This window comes from Podarcis cretensis (genome assembly GCF_951804945.1).
Source record: "Podarcis cretensis genome assembly, chromosome: 9".
Lineage (NCBI taxonomy): Eukaryota > Metazoa > Chordata > Lepidosauria > Squamata > Lacertidae > Podarcis > Podarcis cretensis.
The window spans coordinates 13000578-13019959 of NC_137178.1; the positions used below are offsets into that span (position 1 = coordinate 13000578).

Below are 19382 nucleotides of genomic sequence, written 5' to 3' on the forward strand. Positions count from 1 at the left end.
TGAATCCTTGGAAGTCCTTTGTCCCAGCAGTAGATAATTCTAGCAGGTTTTTGTTTTGTTTTGGTTTTGTTTTGCTTTGCATCCGGCAAATTGCTGACCTCCAACGGTTTACAAAAGGCTGTTCTGAGCATCTTAGCGTGCGGCCTGCTGATCTCATTTGAAGATCAGTAGTGAATATACATCCCCTAGAGAGTAAGGACAGTTTCATTATTGCTTCTTTGAAAGCTGAAAATGTATTAAAGGTAAAGGTAAAGGTACCCCTGCCCGTACGGGCCAGTCTTGACAGACTCTGGGGTTGTGCGCCCATCTCACTTAAGAGGCCAGGGGCCAGCGCTGTCCGGAGACACTTCCGGGTCACGTGGCCAGCGTGACATCGCTGCTCTGGCGAGCCAGAGCCGCACACGGAAACGCCGTTTACCTTCCCGCTGGTAAGCGGTCCCTATTTATCTACTTGCACCCGGAGGTGCTTTCGAACTGCTAGGTTGGCAGGCGCTGGGACCGAGCAGCAGGAGCGCACCCCGCCGCAGGGATTTGAACCGCCGACCTTTCAATCGGCAAGCCCTAGGCGCTGAGGCTTTAACCCACAGCGCCACCTGTATTAGGTTAGCTCTTTTAAAAATAAGTTTTCGTGCTGAAGTGTTAGCTTTAATGGGAGAGGAAATGCTTGTGGAAATGCTTATAGAGAAACCAGAATCTGAAGACTGGTTAAGAGGTGGTTTCTGAAATAAGGTTTGATGGCCCATGGCTGAAATTTTCTTACCTAGCGTAACTGATTCTTTATGTCCTCTTTTCCTGTACTGTTGATCCATCGACTTGATGCTAATAGGTCACACACCACTTCTCCCCTTCCTTCTGCTTCTTGTCGGGTAGGGTGGGGACCCTAAATGTTGCAGTTGGGACCCCTCTTTAATCACACTGATTAGGTATTGAAATGGACTGCCTAATGTTAGGTGATAATATTTGCACTCCCGCAGTTTGGTCAAACTCATGCTGGTAGCTTCGAGAACACTGTCCCACCATCTCGTCCTCTGTCGTCCCCTTCTCCTTGTGCCCTCCATCTTTCCCAACATCAGGATCTTTTCCAGGGAGTCTTCTCTTCTCATGAGGTGGCCAAAGTATTGGAGCCTCAGCTTCACGATCTGTCCTTCCAGTGAGCACTCAGGGCTGATTTCCTTCAGAATGGATCAGTTTGATCTTCTTGCAGTCCATGGGACTCTCAAGAGTTTCCTCCAGCACCATAATTCAAAAGCATCAATTATTTGGCGATCAGCCTTCTTTATGGTCCAGCTCTCACTTCCATACATCACTACTGGGAAAGGCCGTAACAATGGAGGAGACCAAAGAAAGAATTCTTGAAACGATTAGAAGTGCATCCTTTGCTGAATAAGCTGTAGGGTGTTAGAAGCCTCCCAGAATTGCTGGGGCAAGGCAACCTAGTCAGATGATCGGGATACAAATAATAAATTATTATTATTATTACCCATTATTAGTCATTATTAGCCATTATCAGCCAGTGTCTAATTTATATTTTAGGGCCAGAAATCAAGCATGTGGGCACAGTTTAATTCCAAATACTGCAGGTAGCTTTGTTCATTAGAAAATAATCAAATGTAATAATAAAGTAATACTTTTATTAGGACCAACCGAGAAGTCACAAAGTGGTGATCAAGCTTTTTCTCCTGAAGCCAAACGGGGGCAGGGAGAAGAGTGGAGCAAGCAGGGCAAGAGCCTTGTTCCTAGAAGTAGTATGTTCCTGGGCATGGAAACCCCATCTACAGTTGTAAAATGGAGTGGATAAGGTGTTAGGAAGACTAGGTTATGTTAACTAGCCACAGCAAGGGGTAGTAATGCATCTGAACAGGGCCATAGGTAGGGGGTGGTGAGGTGGGCCCCCGCCAGGGGTGCAGGCAATGGGGGCGCACAGGCAAAATCAGCTAAAAATATGTCCATAAATATAAATATTGATTATTGCCTCATATTCAAGGGAAGTAATAGTACCACTTTATTCTGCCTTGGTCAGACCACACCTGGAATACTGTGTCCAGTTGGGGTGTGTGGGGGTGTTAATTGGGTTATTGTTTTTACTTTGATTTTATATATTGTGATCTTTTGTGTGAACAGACCTCTGGGTATAAGGCGGTATATAAATTCTAATAATAATAATAATAATAATAATAATAATAATAATAATAATAATAAATGGTTTTAAATAGAGTGTGAATTGAATTGGGAGGGGGTGGTTTGGAGGAGAGGCGGAAAGAAGAGCTAATTTGTCTGTGACTAGGGGGCGCAATCTGGATGGTTCTGTCAGGGGCTCAAGATCACCTAGCTACAGCTCTGCTTCTGAATACCAGAAATTACAGGAAGAGAGAGTGGTCTTGTGATCAGGCCTGCTTGTGGGTTTCCAAGAGGCATGTTGGAATAAATGTAGTATAAACACCAACAATTGGGAAACACTTGCTTGCGAGCGCTCCAGGTGGGGAACAGCCTTTACCAAAGGTGCCATGGGTTTTGAAGATGCTCAAACTCAGGATGAAAGGGAGGAACGTGCTAAGAGGAAGGCACGCTTGGCAAACCCTCACCATGATCAACTCCCGCCCAGAAACCTATGTCCCCACTGTGGAAGGACGTGTGGATCCAGAATTGGCCTCCACAGTCACTTACAGACTCACTGTTAAAACTGTGTTTATAGAAGACAATCTTACTCGGCTTCGAGGGATTGCCGAAGAAGAAGAAGAAGAAGAAGAAGAAGAAGAAGTTGTTGACCAATGTGAGAACAGGAATACTGGACTACACGGACAATTGGCCTGATGCAGCAGTTTCTTCTTATGTCCTTAAATCTTGGCCATCCAGTATTTTACACAGATTTCCTAGGTGCTTTCTGGTCTGGTCTTAATAGTTGGCTTTTGCCTGGGGCTGTTTTGATTGCCATGGAATCATAGAATTGGTAGGGACCCAGGGGTTATCTAGTCCAACCCCTTGCGATGCAGGAATCTCAGCTAAAGCATCCATGACGGATGGCCACCCAACCTCTGCTTAAAAACCTCCAGGGAAGGAGAGTCCACCACCTCCCAAGGGAGGCCTTTCCACTGCCCTGTATGGACCTTTGTCTCACAGGGAGCATGACTTTGGGGGAAGGAGAGACTTTTCAGACTTGGCAGTTGATACAGGAGGTGGTGAGGATAATGGGAATTGCATTTGGGCCACCAGAAGCAACCCAAGCAGTTGCTTTGCAGACGTGCATTTTAGAGTCAATGTATCGACACGGACTAGTGCTGCAAGGAACATACACATAACGCAGATGTTTTCTTCTCGCTGGGTAGCAATGACTGTTTCGGTTAAATGGGTGGCACCATTTTATGTGCACTTTGTAATGGTTTTCCATTAATTAATGACTTGCACCAATGCTTTCCTGCAGAACGCGGGCAGCAAGTTTCAACAAGGGCTTGCCCTGATTTGGCCTCAGTTTCATTGTCATCTTATTGAAGCCTCTGGTGGGGATTGTCATCATGAGTCTGCGATGTCAACAGTTTGCCAATAACACTTAGCTTTGGGTGTGTTTGTTTTTTTGCCCTCTTTGTTATCTAGGAAAATTCAATCCATCTTTTAATAGACAGGCTGTCTTTGCTTACAGATATATGTGTGTGTGTGTGTGTGTAAAAATTTATGTGTATATGTATATGTGTGTGTATCTCTCTCTGTGTGTGTGTGTGTATATGTATGTGCGCTGCCCATCTGACTGGGTTGCCCCAGCCTGTCAGGGACACAACCACTCCGGACAGTTTCCAACAAATTAAAACTTTCAGCACAATAAAACATCAAACATAAAAAGCTTGAGCTCCTCATTCCCATTCCAATATGGTTTGCACAGAATGATCTCCCTGCGGAACATTCCCTTTCTAATAAATTAGATTACATTGAAGATTCTGCAACGGAAGGACTGAAGAAATGGTCTGCAGGAAGGGAAGGGGAAGATCTTTACTTGTTAGATTGTATGTGTGACATTGTAATAGCATGCATAACTTGCTGGTTAATCGTTAAACACAGCTTTCAGTTTTTCTCTTGCCTTTTTTTGCATTGCCCTTATACTGCATCGAAAGGGAGCAATTGTGTGAATATGTTAACAATAGAATAACGGAGTGTTTACATGCCAGTAAAGTGTAGCTCTAATCCTTTGTAAAGAAATTACTCTAGCTTCCTTTCTTTTCTTTTTTTTTCCTTTTTGAGGAAATAACTTCTTTTTGGTATTTATTTTTACAAGCTTTTTCAGGTCACTGAGTGTTAAGTAAACTTAGTCAAACAGGAGAAATGCATAGCAGGGGCTAAAGAATCCCTTCCGACCGTTTTCCCTTTTCTAGTTGCCACTTCTCCCTTTCTTGGGAAAACAGAGAGGGCATAATAAGACTGTACAAAGCTTAACTATTCCCAACACAAATATATCCAACTGTTCCTTGTGGGCATGAGGGCACCCTTTTCCCTGGAGGGTTAGCTTTTTATTAAAACTGATGAAGAAGGGCAGTCGTATATGACCGTTGGTGTGCATTGATATGTGATGTGGGTGCATGCACACATATACAGTGGTGCCCCGCAAGACGAATGCCTCGCAAGACGGAAAACCCGCTAGACGAAAGGGTTTTCCGTTTTGGAGGCGCTTCGCAAAACGAATTTCCCTATGGGCTTGCTTTGCAAGACGAAAATGTCTTGCGAGTTCCTGCGGGTTTTTTTCCTCCCCCCCTTTTTCTAAGCCGCTAAGCCGCTTATCAGCTGATCCGCTAAGCCGCTAAAAGCCGCTAAGCTGCTAATAGAGCTAATCCGCTAAGCCGTCAATGGACGAAAAAACCGCTAGACGAAGAGACTCGCAAAACGGATTAATTTCGTCTTGCGAGGCACCACTGTATTTGCCTGTCAAGGCCCCCAAGCCACCCCCACACAAGGACACAGAATTTTAGGTTAATGCTAAAGGGCAAAAGTTAGGCCACAACTTTAATAGTTACAGAATGTGAGCGGTATTGGCTTAGGCCAGGGGGTCCCCAATCTGCAGCCCATGGGCCAGAGAGGCCGTTTAACCAGCCCCTGAGCCGCCCCCGAACCGAGCTGCCCACTCGGCGAGTCCCCGCGCACTGCGCTAAACCAGTTGTTATTTAGATGAGGAAGAAGATAGAAAGAGCCGGAAACAAACATTGTGTTCTGTCCTTCCCTTACCAGAGCTCTGGCAAGTGCAGGAAAAGAGCTGAAAGACGACTTTCTGAAGGCATTGGCGGAGAGGGAGGAAGCCAACCGCAACGGCAAAATGTCTGTAAGTAAATTTGAAAGGAAAGTTCTCTAAAACAATGTGAGATTGCAGTGAAAAGCTGCCATCCGAATACTGCGACTATTACGGGTTCTCAACATGGAAATGTTAAATAGAATGAAGCTTATGGAGGAAATTGAGGAAAGGCTCAGAAATCAATTGATCAAAGCACAACTTGATTTTTTAATTATTTTTTTTTTACATAAAAACGAATGTCAGTAGGTTGTGTGAAGGCTTGGAGAGTAAAGAACGGAGTAGATCTATTTCCGTATAGACATATAAGATCTGTATGAAAACACAACTCTGCATTTCATATGTGTGCATATGTGCATGGGACGGAGTATTCTTGTTTTCCTAAATAATGTTACGGGAAACTTTCTCAAGTTTTGACAGGGTCCTTTTGTAAGTGCAGCTGAAATGCACGCACTTAAAATTTCATACTTTTAATGCAGATACTCATCAGTGGAGCCAAATGTTAAGATACAAAAAACTATGTGTAGTGGTGTATTTACATTTTTCTGATATTTACATTTTAGTACTGTACTACAATGACGAGCATTCTGAACTCTTTCTTATCCTTAGATACTTGGCTGCTTTTGAAGAACTTGGTAGCAGCCACTGAGTTGGCCCACATGTGCCTTGAGTTCTCTTTGTTGGATCAGGCTAGAGGTTAGGTCTCCAACACAGTGCCCTCATACACCCCCTTTGCCAAGACCTGCCTTTCCCAGTTTTTAAAATAAGAGTTTTGTGGGTTCCTTTTTTGTTGCTATTTGGTTGTGGGGGTGCCTTTTTAAAAGTTCTGTTTTATTTGTTGTGTGTATGGGGGGGGTCAGTGTTTTGACTGTTGTTTGCCTGTTTGTTTCTGTGTGTGTATTTCTGACCATCACCAGAAATACACACACACACACACACACAAATAGATACTTGGCTGCTTTGATTGGTTTTGTATTATGCTGTTTTTCATTTTGCTTCTGACATCATTGTGGCAGAAACAGTATGAAGTGTCACAATCCTTGCCTCCTACCTAGGGGGCTAGAAGAAGCTGTGTATGGGCCCCATGCAAAACATGGTTCATGCTTCTGAGGGACTGCCAAGTTCTTATTGCTGAACAGCATCCTGATAGGCTGGGTCAGTGATGGCCTTCCTTGCAGGCCATGTGACACAAGGTGATATCAGGCTGTGTTTATCATGAAAATCTACTCGATAGTGATCCAGAGCAGAACTCCAATGTATAGTTAGCAGAAAAACAACTTAAACCTTAAACACGTTGCAGGATCCCCAAAAATAGATCAGAGGCAATTAATATTTCATCCAGCAGAGCTTGACTGCTACTGAAGGCAAATGAGCATAATGGTCACAAATCCAGTACATTCAGGATTGGCACTGTCCATAAGAAATCCAGTTGCAGCAGATTTAACTTAAACCTACAAGAACTTATAGTAAGTCTAAACCTCAACACTAAGCATACTGTCCACAGCAGGGGTCAGCATACTTTTTCAGTGGGTGGCCAGTCCACTGTCCCTCAGACCTTGTGTGGGGCCAGACTATATTTGGGGGAGGGGGGTGAACAAATTCCTATGCCCTACAAATAACCCAGAGATGCATTTTAAATAAAAGCACACGTTCTACTGATGTAAAAACACGCTGATTCCTGGGCTGGATTTAGAAGGTGATTGGGCCAGATCCAGCCCCCAGGCCTTAGTTTGCCAACCCATGGTGTACAGAACACCACACCAGAAAGGAAAAGAGACAGAAAGAGAATGTGAAACTCAGGCTCCTTCTGGTCTTATTATTATAGTCAGCATGACCTTGACAGAAAGAGGTAAGAGAACCAGTTTAAGGCAGCTGTACTCAGCTTCTCTGAAGGAATAACCCAAACATCACGAACCTTCTGCTTGTTTCTTTCATGCAGAGAAGCTGTCAGAACTAATTGAATTAACTCTTGAATTAATTAGAATAGGGAATATCTCTATACATCTGATCAATACTTTCTACACTAAGAAACTGACAGTGTTATGTACTATTTTACAACTGACAGTGTTATGTACTATTTCACATGTAGGCACTACTCACAAAATACGTGTGATTTGATCACCCTCTAAATGTATTTCAAGACCAGTGAAGGACACACGAATGCCTCTTCTACGCAAAACCTAGAAGTGGAGGGTGGCCAAGCCACCTGTGAAACTTCTGTATGCTATTCCAAATAATATGCAGTGATTTTCCTTTCAAAAAGCCCCCAACTCACCATTGGATACATATACTGCTTCCATGGCATTTCACTTTAACTGGAATTGTGGTGGTGGAGACTGAGTACATTAGAAAACTTGCTATCTATAGTCCATTGGGCTACAATAATCTAAACTCATTATAATGTTTACCATATGTTGCTATAAACCCATCCATCATGTAACTTGGGTACCGTCCCCCAAAATGAAGTTATCAGATGCCTTAGACGTATGGAAGTGCTTTTTTCCATAAGTCGAGATAAGGATTTTATAACTGGTCTTTTCAAATATCTAGAGTTTTGTTAACAAGGTTCCAGTGAATGGTTGGGTTGACATGATAAATAGCCTTTCATACTTTCGGTCTTCTAATTTGTACATTACTGAGATGTTGCAGCTCTTGGGAAGTTGGCTAAGGTTTCAATCAATTAGCAAGTTACAAATAATATAGCTTGAATGGTTAGGAAATAATCTAAGCAAAATGTGCCTAGACAACGAGTTCTGAGATCAGGTTGGTCTAAATTGTGGTTTAGCTGCTAAACTTTAGCATGGGGCATTGACATTATCACTGAATGTTGTCTGAGTCAGCAATTAACAAGCATGGACATCTTAAGCTAGTGTAAAAACAGCTTGTTTCCATTCAAAGGAACCACAAGTCCTGATTCAAGCGAAAAAAATGTGAATTGGATTGTTTTTAATACACCAATTTCCTGTGTTGAAAATGCCATGAAACACAAGATTGCATTGTATATCACCAGAAATATTGTGCTGACATGATCTTTTGCTGATTTTTTTTATTATTTTCCAACTTTTATTGGGGGAAAAAGTTTGTGGGGGAGAGGAATGCTGCTATGCTGCTGCTGAAATGAAACGTGCATTGTCAAAATATTCCTTTCTCTTCTGATGGAACCCATGTCTGTGCAATTAATATTTCCCTGCAGAGATGATATGAGTCATGCAGGTAATCATAATTTAATTTCAAACAAATCACTTTTGTGCTTGGAATATGAATTGCGTATCACATTCCAATTCTCTGCTAGCAGGGCACCATAACAAGACGTAAAACTGTGCATTTCCTGGAAATAGCTGCGATTTCTCTTCTAGCAGCACAAATATCAATAACTGCTTTCCCCTGCATGTTTAGAGTAAAAGAAATGTCAAGCAGTTTTAACGAGAAATGGCCTTTAGGCAGCTTAAATATCTGATCTTTGCCAGAAGGCTGATCATGGGTTTCAGTCATAAAATATATATTTTGCTTTCAAATTTTTCTAAAAAAATGGTTTACTTTTCCTTTGCTCTTTGTTTTTTTAAAAGTTTTTTTTTTGTGAAGTTTATATGCTCTATGCAGCAAAGGTAGCCCCAATAAAAGATATCTTCTCAGCTTGCAGAGGTGAACTCAAATGACCCTGAAGTTCCCTTCTAGACATTTGCTATGGTGGGAAAAACACCACTTAGTCAATCTTGGACATGTATAGTGAGATTTTGGGGGGGGGGACGCAAAGCTGTGCTCATCCAAGTGTTGAAACTGCAGTGGTTTCTGAACCTGGAGCTGGAAGGATGTCAAACAGGGATTCAGCTGGAGCATCAAACCAGAAGGTGGTTACAAATTTCTTAGACAGCACTAGGCCACACTAGTGAAAGCTTGCCGGTGAAATTGAGCTTTTATATGAATTCAAGGGAATGCTGATGCCCTTATTTTTCTCTTCCTTCACACACACACTCGCTTCGCCCAACTTTGACTCATTCCCAGACTCTGCCTCCTGTGTTGCCAGAAGTTGGGTGTAACAGCAAGCACCTGGGTGCAAAGCATGCTAGTTCTACTTTAGTTTGCACGGCAGAATTGGTGCCGCTCGCAGAGGGAAAGAATATGCAACAGCTGACATGTTGGGTATTATGCTTCCTGAACTAGAGTGCAGAGAAGCTCTGCTGAGGCTGTGCCCATGCATTGGGTAACAGGCACAATCTACCATCTACTGACTGTACAACTTGGAGTAGTTCATTGACATACAGTTTCCATTTTGAAGTTAGGCTCATGGACAGTGCTGGATTTACGTAGAAGCTAAACAAGCTATAGCTTAGGGCCCCACTCTCTTGCCCTGCCCCCCAATATACTTCTTCTTAATTGTATTTCACTATTAATATACTTCTTCTTAATTGTATTTCAGTTCAACAAATACTTTGATAAAATACGTATTTTGTTATGTGCAAATGGCTTTAGATCAGGAATAGGCAAACTCCGGCCCTCCAGATGTTTGGGACTACAATTCCCACCATCCCTAGCTAACAGGACGAGTGGTCAGGGATGATGGGAATTGTAGTCCCAAACATCTGGAGGGCCGGAGTTTGCCTATGCCTGCTTTAGATACCTATTAGGTCCATAAATTACCATATAGCATATATTCAACACACAAAACAGCGGCAATTTGTTGTTGACAAAGGACAGCTGGACATCTAAAGGGCCCCATTGTTGGGATTCTGCCTCGGTCAGAGGGATGTGCCAGTCTCCAGGCACCAGCTGAATTCCTTTTGACCTCCCTCCCGCGCCTCCCGGCAGGAAAACAGATGAGGTCCGTATCGGCGATTTTTCCCAGACTGTGAGAAAAACACACCACTGCTTCTCCTCCTCCCTGCATATCCCCAGGGAGGGGAATCAGACAGACAGAAGTGTATTTACATGTCTTTATTTCTGTCTTTAGCAGCCATACAGATAAAGATGTCTGCACTCTTTGAACAACAGAGAAACTCTCAAACTCCACCCATGTACATCCTGTACAGGTCATATGTCACACACTGAGCTCACATCCAGTGCTCAATACGGAGAATGGACTGCCCCTTTCTTGCCATGGCAACAGTCACAAACATCCTGTCTGGCTTTCCAGCCAGCAGCAGCTAGCTTAGCTGCTGCTTCTTTCTTCTGCATTGCTTCTTTATGGTAACACTCATTACCTTCAGTAGCTTAGGGCAGGCATAGGCAAACTCGGCCCTCCAGATGCTTTGGGACTACAACTCCCATCATTCCTAGCTAACAGGACCAGTGGTCAGGGATGATGGGAGTTGTAGTCCCAAAACATCTGGAGGGCCGAGTTTCCCTATGCATGGTTTAGGGCCTCATCTGGCCCTGCTCATGGAAGCCACGTAATAATGAGAATTTCTGGGTTTGTTTGTTTTTTGCTTTACGGGGAAGCAGTGTAGAGAGTCTGTGTGTGGCTCACTCAGCGGTGATGCTTCATGAAAACCTGAGAACCAGTTGATATGCTCAGCAGAATCCAGTGGTGAAACTTCTTGTGTACCACTTTAAGATGGAGATATGGGATTTCATCTTAGAACATTCTGCCATTAAAAAAGGAAAAAAGGAAATAACCTCTCTGCACATATAAAACTAGTGTGTTTTGCCTTCTCTTACACTCTGATATTTTTCTGTGTGCTGGGAGTCTTTTTCCTGCAGGAGTATTCAAATATCCAGCCTTCCTACCACCATCATCTTCAGCCAAGTTTGGCTACTTGATCCTGCTAAATGTGTCAAGCTTTACCTGTTAATCCTGCTAAATGCGTAATTTGGTCCTCAGCAATTTAGGAAATGATTTCAAAGTAACCTTTCTCATCTCATTAAGCAAATAGTTTACTGACTTCCAAGTCTCATATTCTGGACTCTGAATCTTTAAATTGCTACTACATTTTCCAAAGGTTACCTTGATTTATGACAGAATAACTTTATTTTGAGTAACGGACAGAGTCGGTTGGAGACTTGGAAGTTTTCTTGCCCAATTGTCAGTGTGGCAGGATTCCTTGAGCCCTTTCCAAAAGGTTCCCAACCTTTTGCATTCTTGAAAATTCATTGTGGTTATAATTTCACTATTTATTTTAATATAAATCTCTAAATACAGTGGATGTTTGCGTGGAAGATACATTCCTGCCAAAAATGAAAGCAGAATGTCAAGATAAAGCAGATTACAGGCGATTGTAACCACAGCATCCCAAAACTATGCAGTAGCCATTTAGTGGTGTATATTTGTAGAGAAGCTCCAGAACTTATTTAACATCAAGCATATGAAATGGGGGGGGGGGGATTCAACGCAGAGTCATGGATTTGGGGAAATAATATTCTTGGAACAAAGAAGTGCCTTTGAAGTGGCTAACACTAGAGTGCTATAAAAATCACATCTCTTCAGAAAGAAAATTACAAGTTAAAAACGAAAAAAAGATAACTCGTAATTTGAGGGCAAACTCTAGTAGCTGGAAGACCGCTCAGCTGCCACAATATGAGCTTGCAATATTTTCTAAAAAATACACCCTGAAACAATCACTTCCCTCATGGTGATGACAAACATGGCATTTCTGCAGCAGTGAGTCCAGTTTGAAGGCACTCGCATGGCATTCCGTACAGACATTTCTGCTTATAATTGATAATCATAGAATTGTAGAGTTGGAAGGGACCTGAAGGGTCATCTAGTTTAACCCCTGCAATGCAGTGTTGTTGTTTAGTCATGTCCGACTCTTTGTGACCCCATGGACCAGAGCACGCCAGGCACTCCTGTCTTCCACTGCCTCCTGCAGTTTGGTCAAACTCATGCTGGTAGCTTTGAGAACACTATCCAACCATCTCGTCCTCTGTCGTCCCCTTCTCCTTGTGCCCTCCATCTTTCCCAACATCAGGGTCTTTTCCAGGGAGTCTTCCCTTCTCATGTGGTGGCCAAAGTCTTGGAGCCTCAGCTTCAGGATCTGTCCTTCCAGTGAGCACTCAGAATGGATAGGTTTGATCTTCTTGCAGTCCATAGGACTCTCAAGAGTCTCCTCCAGCACCATAATGCAAAAGCATCAATTCTTTGGCGATCAGCCTTCTTTATGGTCCAGCTCTCACTTCCATACATCACTACTGGGAAAACCATAGCTTTAACTATACGGACCTTTGTTGGCAAGGTGATGTCTCTGCTTTTTAAGATACTGTCTAGGTTTGTCATTGCTTTTCACCCAAGAAGCAGGCGTCTTTTAATTTCGTGGCTGCTGTCACCATCTGCAGTGATCATGGAGCCTAAGAAAGTAAAATCTCTCACTGCCTCCATTTCTTCCCCTTCTATTTGACAGGAGGTGATGGGACCAGTGCAGTAATGTTACACAATATAGTCAAACAAACAGGCTATTGCCTAATTTAAGCTATGAGAATGCTTTAACAGTGTTGAAAACAACAACAATTTGATTGTGTGCATTAAGGTAACTTACTAGAAAGGTGACACCATACTGGGGAATTTGTATTAAAAAAAAATCCCTCACTTATTTTCATATTATGTGATATTTGCTTTGAGCTTTTTTGTTGAATCAAATATAATTGTAATATTATTAAGAAGTATAATATGCATGATGATGATGATAATGTAAAAAAAAACAACAACAGTGGAAAATTTGCATTAGATTTAGTGGGATGTGAAACCCATCTGAGTTGCTCTCCTAGTTAAAAGGTTTTGCAAATTAATTACAAATTAAGGGTGTGTCACCAACTGCTCTTGATATTTACCTGTGCCAATATGCTTCTGATGTTGTGTTTGAATGCACTGGCATGTTCTAGCAGTCATCCTTAGGCAAGTGCAAATAAACCTCTATCAGATCCCTTCAAAACACACTGTAAATCTTTATAGCACTGCAGCCAAATGCAAAACCGCATGACCACATGGTTTAATTCTCCTGAGATAGTACATGTAATTCCGTCAGGTTTTTCCATGCTCATTCATCAGTTTGGCGCTTTCATCTGCTTTTAAAGACGTGGATTTTCAAGCAGGGGTGAAATTGCTCCTGTCACTAATATATGTTCTTGTTACTCCATCATTCTGTCATTTTGCTAAAGAAACTATGAAAAGGGGCATGCTTCCACAAATACCAAGAAATGCAGGTTTTTCTGTTGGGCTAATTTGACAGTGTTAATCTCATCACAAATGCAAAAGGCTTTCATTTTTGTTTTACACCAGGTGTAACGGAAGCATATTGTGTTTGTGTGTGTGTGTATATATATCTATTTCTATATGTATCAATTTTACATTTCCAAATAAACATTTTACAAATATCCAGTTACTTCCCTTCTTCTCTTTCCATGGTTTATTTCACATATCATACATCCCTGCATATTTTACTATAATCATTCAAATTAGTTTTCCACTCTTACATCCATCAAAAATTTTCATCAGCTGTATACAGTTATTTTCCATATAGTCAATAAATGTTTTCTAGTCTTCTTTAAAAGCATGTTCTTCTTGCTCTCTTATTCTATATGTTAAGTCTGCAAGTTCTGCCAACTTAAGTTGCCAATTCTCTTTGGTTGGGACCTCACTTTCCATTTTTGGGCTAACAAGACATGGGCCGCAGTTGTTGCATACATAAATAACCTTTTCTGACACCTAGGAATTTAAGTCTGGGTTATCCCCAACAAAAAGGACTCTGGGTTTTTTTGGGGGGAAAGTAGTTTTAAATATTTTTTTTCAATTCATTAGAAATCAATTCCCAATACACTGGCAGCATATTGTTTTACCATTAGTTGTAAAACTAATATTTGCTCCCTTTGTATATGCTTAGACCCAGGAAGGGATCTGGAGGGGGAAAAAACATTTCAAAAATATTTGGTATCACAAAGTAAGCTTTCTGGGCCCAGGGACACATTTGAAAATTGAACAAATAGTCATGGGCACCAAATAATACTATTTTACAGAAGAAAACCAGATATTGCCAAGCACTAATGGGTTCCAAAGTTCAAGAAGCATTAGATCTGCTTGATCCATCCACGCCCCCCCCAAACTTGTACTCAGTCTCAGTTATAGAAACACATTATAATGGTTAAATTAAACCCAAAATTGGTTCTGCTTAACTTTGTGGTTAACCTATTCTGCTTGTGTTGTTCAACTTAACATCAGTGGATGTCTAGAACAGTTCAGCATAGTTATTTCTTTTATTTAGTTTTCTGCTGATATTGCTTCAAGGCCCACAGCAAAGATCACAGAAACAGGTGCACCTGAAGAGGTTTCTTAACAGTGGAAGCAAAGTTAATGTTTTACCCAATCCAGATTATGCCTGGGCTGACATAGAACTAGTAGGTCAAGGATCTGCCTTCAGAAATATTTGTGTGTGTGTTTTATATTCAAGCCTGGAGAAATTGATTTTCCCATGACTCCTGGTGGTAATTTGACCTAAGGAATAGATTGGTTAAGGTTAGGCAGTCAGGCATTTGTATTTTGCTTTTAGATGCCAGACTAACTTGTGATGGGTAAACATAAACCGTAAATTGTTAGTTCTGTTCTAGTGCCACATGAGTTTTTACAGAAGTGTTTGGTTTTAGTTTTCCTCCTGGAGAAAATGGAAAAGCTAAACTAAATGAAAGCTGGAGGTCATTGTAGATAATTGGATGATCTAGCCATGAAGTTCTGTCTTGGAAATACCAAACCAAGTGGTCTCTAATGTCCGCATCATTGCACAGAAACACTCAGCCAGACACGAGGAAACATTGCATATTCCAACACAAGAATGTTTTCCTTTTCAAGGTCAATGCACATTATCATTTCTGATGTAGAAGACTGCATTGGCACAGTCCCCCAGGTATTTGAGTAGACTTGTAAATAGGTATCTTGGTTTCTCTCAGAAATGAATTACTAGTTCCCATAAATTATAGTTCCCATAAAAGGGATGCGGGTGGCGCTGTGGGTAAAACCTCAGTGCCTAGGACTTGCTGACCGTAATGGTCGGCGGTTCGAATCCCCACGGCGGGGTGAGCTCCCATCGTTCGGTCCCAGCTCCTGCCCACCTAGCAGTTCGAAAGCACCCCTAAGTGCAAGTAGATAAATAGGTACCGCTTTATAGCGGGAAGGTAAACGGCGTTTCCGTGTGCGGCGCTGGTGCTGGCTTGCCAGCTGCAGCTTCATCACGCTGGCCACGTGACCCGGAAGTGTCTTCGGACGGCGCCGGCTCCCGGCCTCTTAAGTGAGATGAGCACACAACCCTAGAGTCGGATACGACTGGCCCGTACGGGCAGGGGTACCTTTACCTTTACCTATAAATCTCTCTGGTTTTTGTTTTGCAAAGAGAGTGTAGAGTTTTCCTGGTGTCCGTGTGTACATGCTTTAATCTCTCTCCTCTAGGTTTGGGTCTCCAATGCCACCTGGTTCTCCATCTTTGAAGCATTAGCATTACCTGCTGTTGTTGTTTACTAGCTAACAATACATTAGCTCTTGCATTGCTTTGCAACTCATGTTTTCCGCTTGGGCAAGCTCCAAATTGTTAAAAATAATAATTTGTCATTTATACTCCCCCCATCTGGCTGGGTTTCCCCAGCCACTCTGGGCGGCTTTCAACAGAATATTAAAGTACAACAGTCTATTAAACAATCTGGTAGTTGTTTTTCTCTTTGACATCTGGTGGGAGGGCGTTCCACAGGGCAGGTGCCACTACCGAGAAGGCCCTCTGCCTGGTTCCCTGTAACTTGGCTTCTCGCAGCGAGGGAACCGCCAGAAGGCCCTCGGCACTGGACCTCAGTGTCTGGGCTGAACGATGGGAGTGGAGACTCTCCTTCTGGTATACTGGACCGAGGCCGTTTAGGGCTTTAAAGGTCAGCACCAACACTTTGAATTGTGCTCGGAAACGTACTGGGAGCCAGTGTAGGTCTTTCAAGACCGGTGTTATGTGGTCTCGGTGGCTGTTTCCAGTCACCAGTCTAGCTGCTGCATTCTGGATTAGTTGTAGTTTCCGGGTCACCTTCAAAGGTAGCCCCACATAGAGCTCATTGCAGTAGTCCAAGCGAGAGATAACTAGACCATGCACCACTCTGGTGAGACGGTCCTATCCCATTTCTGATTTGACTCTGCAGTTTTCAACTATATTCTAAATTCTTTAAATTTTCCAGTGGTCATATTGCCATTAAGATACACAATCCATAATGCTGGAGCCTTGACAATTCACTGATTGGGTTATCCCATAAGGCTATGCCAAATCGCGGCTTAGGTAGATGCACAGGATCACAGAGAGGAGATGGTTGGTGCTTTGCTCTTCCTCTGGTCCTGCTGTAGTGGTGAGTTTAAGTCATGGTTTGGTTTAGCGTATCATTCAAACCTCGGCTTGTGGTTTGTCTTTGCTTCAAGCTCTAACCAAGGTTTGTTGCTGATTTACAGCTAATGCTTTGTCAAGAGAAAACAAAGAATGAGCCTAAGTTTCAATGACAGACAATTAATAATAATAATAATAATAAATTTTATTTATATCCTGCCTTCTCCAGCCGAAGCCGGGCTCAGGGCGGCTAACAACACTAAAACAGTGCAACATTATAAAAACATTATAAAAGTTAATTAAAATCAAAATTGATGGCAACCATAAACTAAAGTTTTGTAAAGATTGCCAAAGGAGGGAGTCAGGCTGTGCCCTGACCAAAGGCCTGGTGGAACAGCTCTGTCTTGCAGGCCCTGCAGAAAGATGTCAAGTCCTGCAGGGCCCTAGTCTCTTGTGACAGAGCGTTCCACCAGGTTGGAGCCGCAGCCGAAAAAGCCCTGGCTCTAGTTGAGGCCAGCCTAACCTCTCTGTGGCCTGGGACCTTCAAGATGTTTTTATTTGAAGACCGTAAGTTCCTCTGTGGGGCATACCAGGAGAGGCGGTCCCGTAGGTACGAGGGTCCTAGGCCGTATAGGGCTTTGAAGGTTAAAACTAGCACCTTAAACAAAGTCAAACCAGCCAGACTGGAAGAGGAGCAACGTGGCTGTTACAGCCTATCTGAATATCTGTTTGTGCTAATCTGAGGGTTTTTTTTTTTTCTGGCATGGTATTTCATAGACAAGGCAATAGCTCAGTTTAAGCGTGCATGCTTTACATATACAGTGGTACCTCGGGTTAAGAACTTAATTCGTTCTGTAGGTCCATTCTTAACCTGAATCTGTTCTTAATCCGAGGTACCACTTTAGCTAATGGGGCCTCCCGCTGCCACCATGCCACGGGAGCACGATTTCTGTTCTCATCCTGAAGCAAAGTGCTTAACCCGAGGTACTATTTCTGGGATAGCAGAGTCTGTAACCTGAAGCATCTGTAACCTGAAGCCTCTGTAACCCAAGGTACCACTGTACTGTTAAAAGGATCAGGTGACAGCTTATGGGAAAGAGCTCTACCTGAGACCCTGGAAAGTTACTGCCAGCCTGAGTAGGCATTAGTGGTCTAGGTAGACCAGTAGTCAGATCTGGTATAGATTAATGCCCTGTGTTCCTCCCAAATGTGTGATGAAGAAGTTCTCTATCAATCACATTACCTCTTCCACTTCTTTCAAAGTTTGCTATGTGGCTGCCAGGGTTTACATGCTGAACAATACAGTTAGACTAGAGTTATGAACTGGGAAGAACTGGCTTGCAGAGTTTGTGACCCACCAAGTTGAAAGCAACCTACAATTAGCAAATTTGCGGGCCTGGAGTGGAATAGTGATCATTAGAAAACTTGGTGCTGATCATTGGGCAAGTTGCTGGATTTACATACTTCTGAATATTTTGTAACTATAACACACGGCATGTTTGTACCATGCCTTTCACTATTTTTAAAAGAAATCTCTTTCGGGGATTCTCCAGCAGGTGGCAGATGCCTGTCTAAGGAGCTGTTCTGAATGCCAACGCTCCTTGGGGTTCTTCCCTCTCGTTGGACATGTGCTTCCTCTAAGTCTGCCAAGATTATTTTCCTTCCTAAAGGAAAGTGTTTGGTATACTGTCTTTCCTCCTTCCATCCCCCTGAAATGGCAGTTGAAGTGGAAGGAGTGGGGAAGGAGAAAAGTACCAGGCCATCTCTGTGAAGTCAAGAAAATACTTCACGCTCATTTGGTGTTCCGGAGGCTGTTTTGTCACATCAAATATTTTTGATGCTCAAATTAAAAAGGCAGGCAGCTTTTTAGAGCAGCAATTGCTCAGGAAGCTTTGGTTTGTAAATAACCAGCAGCATGGATCAAGGAGCTGGTGGGAAATTTCAGGAGAAATGGCTTTCTGTTCTAGGTTGGATGGGTACCTACTCAGTAACCTTAAACAAACTGCTCTCTCATACACACTGTGTCTTTTTCCGTCTTGGAATTTGTCTGTCTGTTTAGCCTGTATCTTAAGCGAAGCATTTGCAACCCCTTGTAAACATATGTATGCCTTGGACCATTCTGGCATATGGCAATCACTGTGAAGTACTGTATCTTGGGGATTATTTTTCCACTTCCTACAGAGGTATCTACACTGTTGGTTTAATGTTCTCATGAGTTACTGTTTTGTCTTTATAATCACATAAGTTTCTGAACTGTAGCAGTCTGAAATCGTGTGCTCAGATCCTGCTCCTGTCTTGGACCTCTTTGCTGGACTTGGGGGTCTAGTTTCCTGCTTACCATCTTGGAATCTCATCTAGACATACTTGAGTTTAAACTCTTTCGGTCCTTTGATGTAAGAACGGCACCTTAGTTACGCTAACTTGTTAATTGTCCATCTTCATTATGGTTCCTTACTTTGCAGATCTGAAGTTCTGTACATCCAGTATTTTTTTTCAGTTATCTAGTTATATCTGGAAGCTCACAGGCACAATGGGAGATGCACTCCCTATTCATAGAATCATAGAGTTGGAAGAGACCACAAGGGCCATCGAGTCCAACCCCCTGCCAAGCAGGAAACACCATCAGAGCACTCCTGACATATGGTTGTCAAGCCTCTGCTTAAAGACCTCCAAAGAAGGAGACTCCACCACACTCCTTGGCAGCAAATTCCACTGTCGAACAGCTCTTACTGCCAGGAAGTTCTTCCTAATGTTTAGGTGGAATCTTCTTTATTGTAGTTTGGATCCATTGCTCCGTGTCCGCTTCTCTGGAGCAGCAGAAAACAACCTTTCTCCCTCCTCTATGTGACATCCTT

The 19382-nt window shown here is 42.7% G+C and overlaps 1 protein-coding gene across 1 annotated transcript in view; it reads left to right on the plus strand.

The window, feature by feature from the left end:
- Positions 1-19382, plus strand: part of CFAP299 (cilia and flagella associated protein 299) — a 353732-nt gene that overhangs the window by 113570 nt on the left and 220780 nt on the right. The window contains exon 3 of the mRNA XM_079991227.1: positions 5206-5296. Within this exon, the coding sequence (XP_079847353.1) occupies positions 5206-5296 (91 nt within the window). The remainder of the gene's footprint in view (positions 1-5205; positions 5297-19382) is intronic.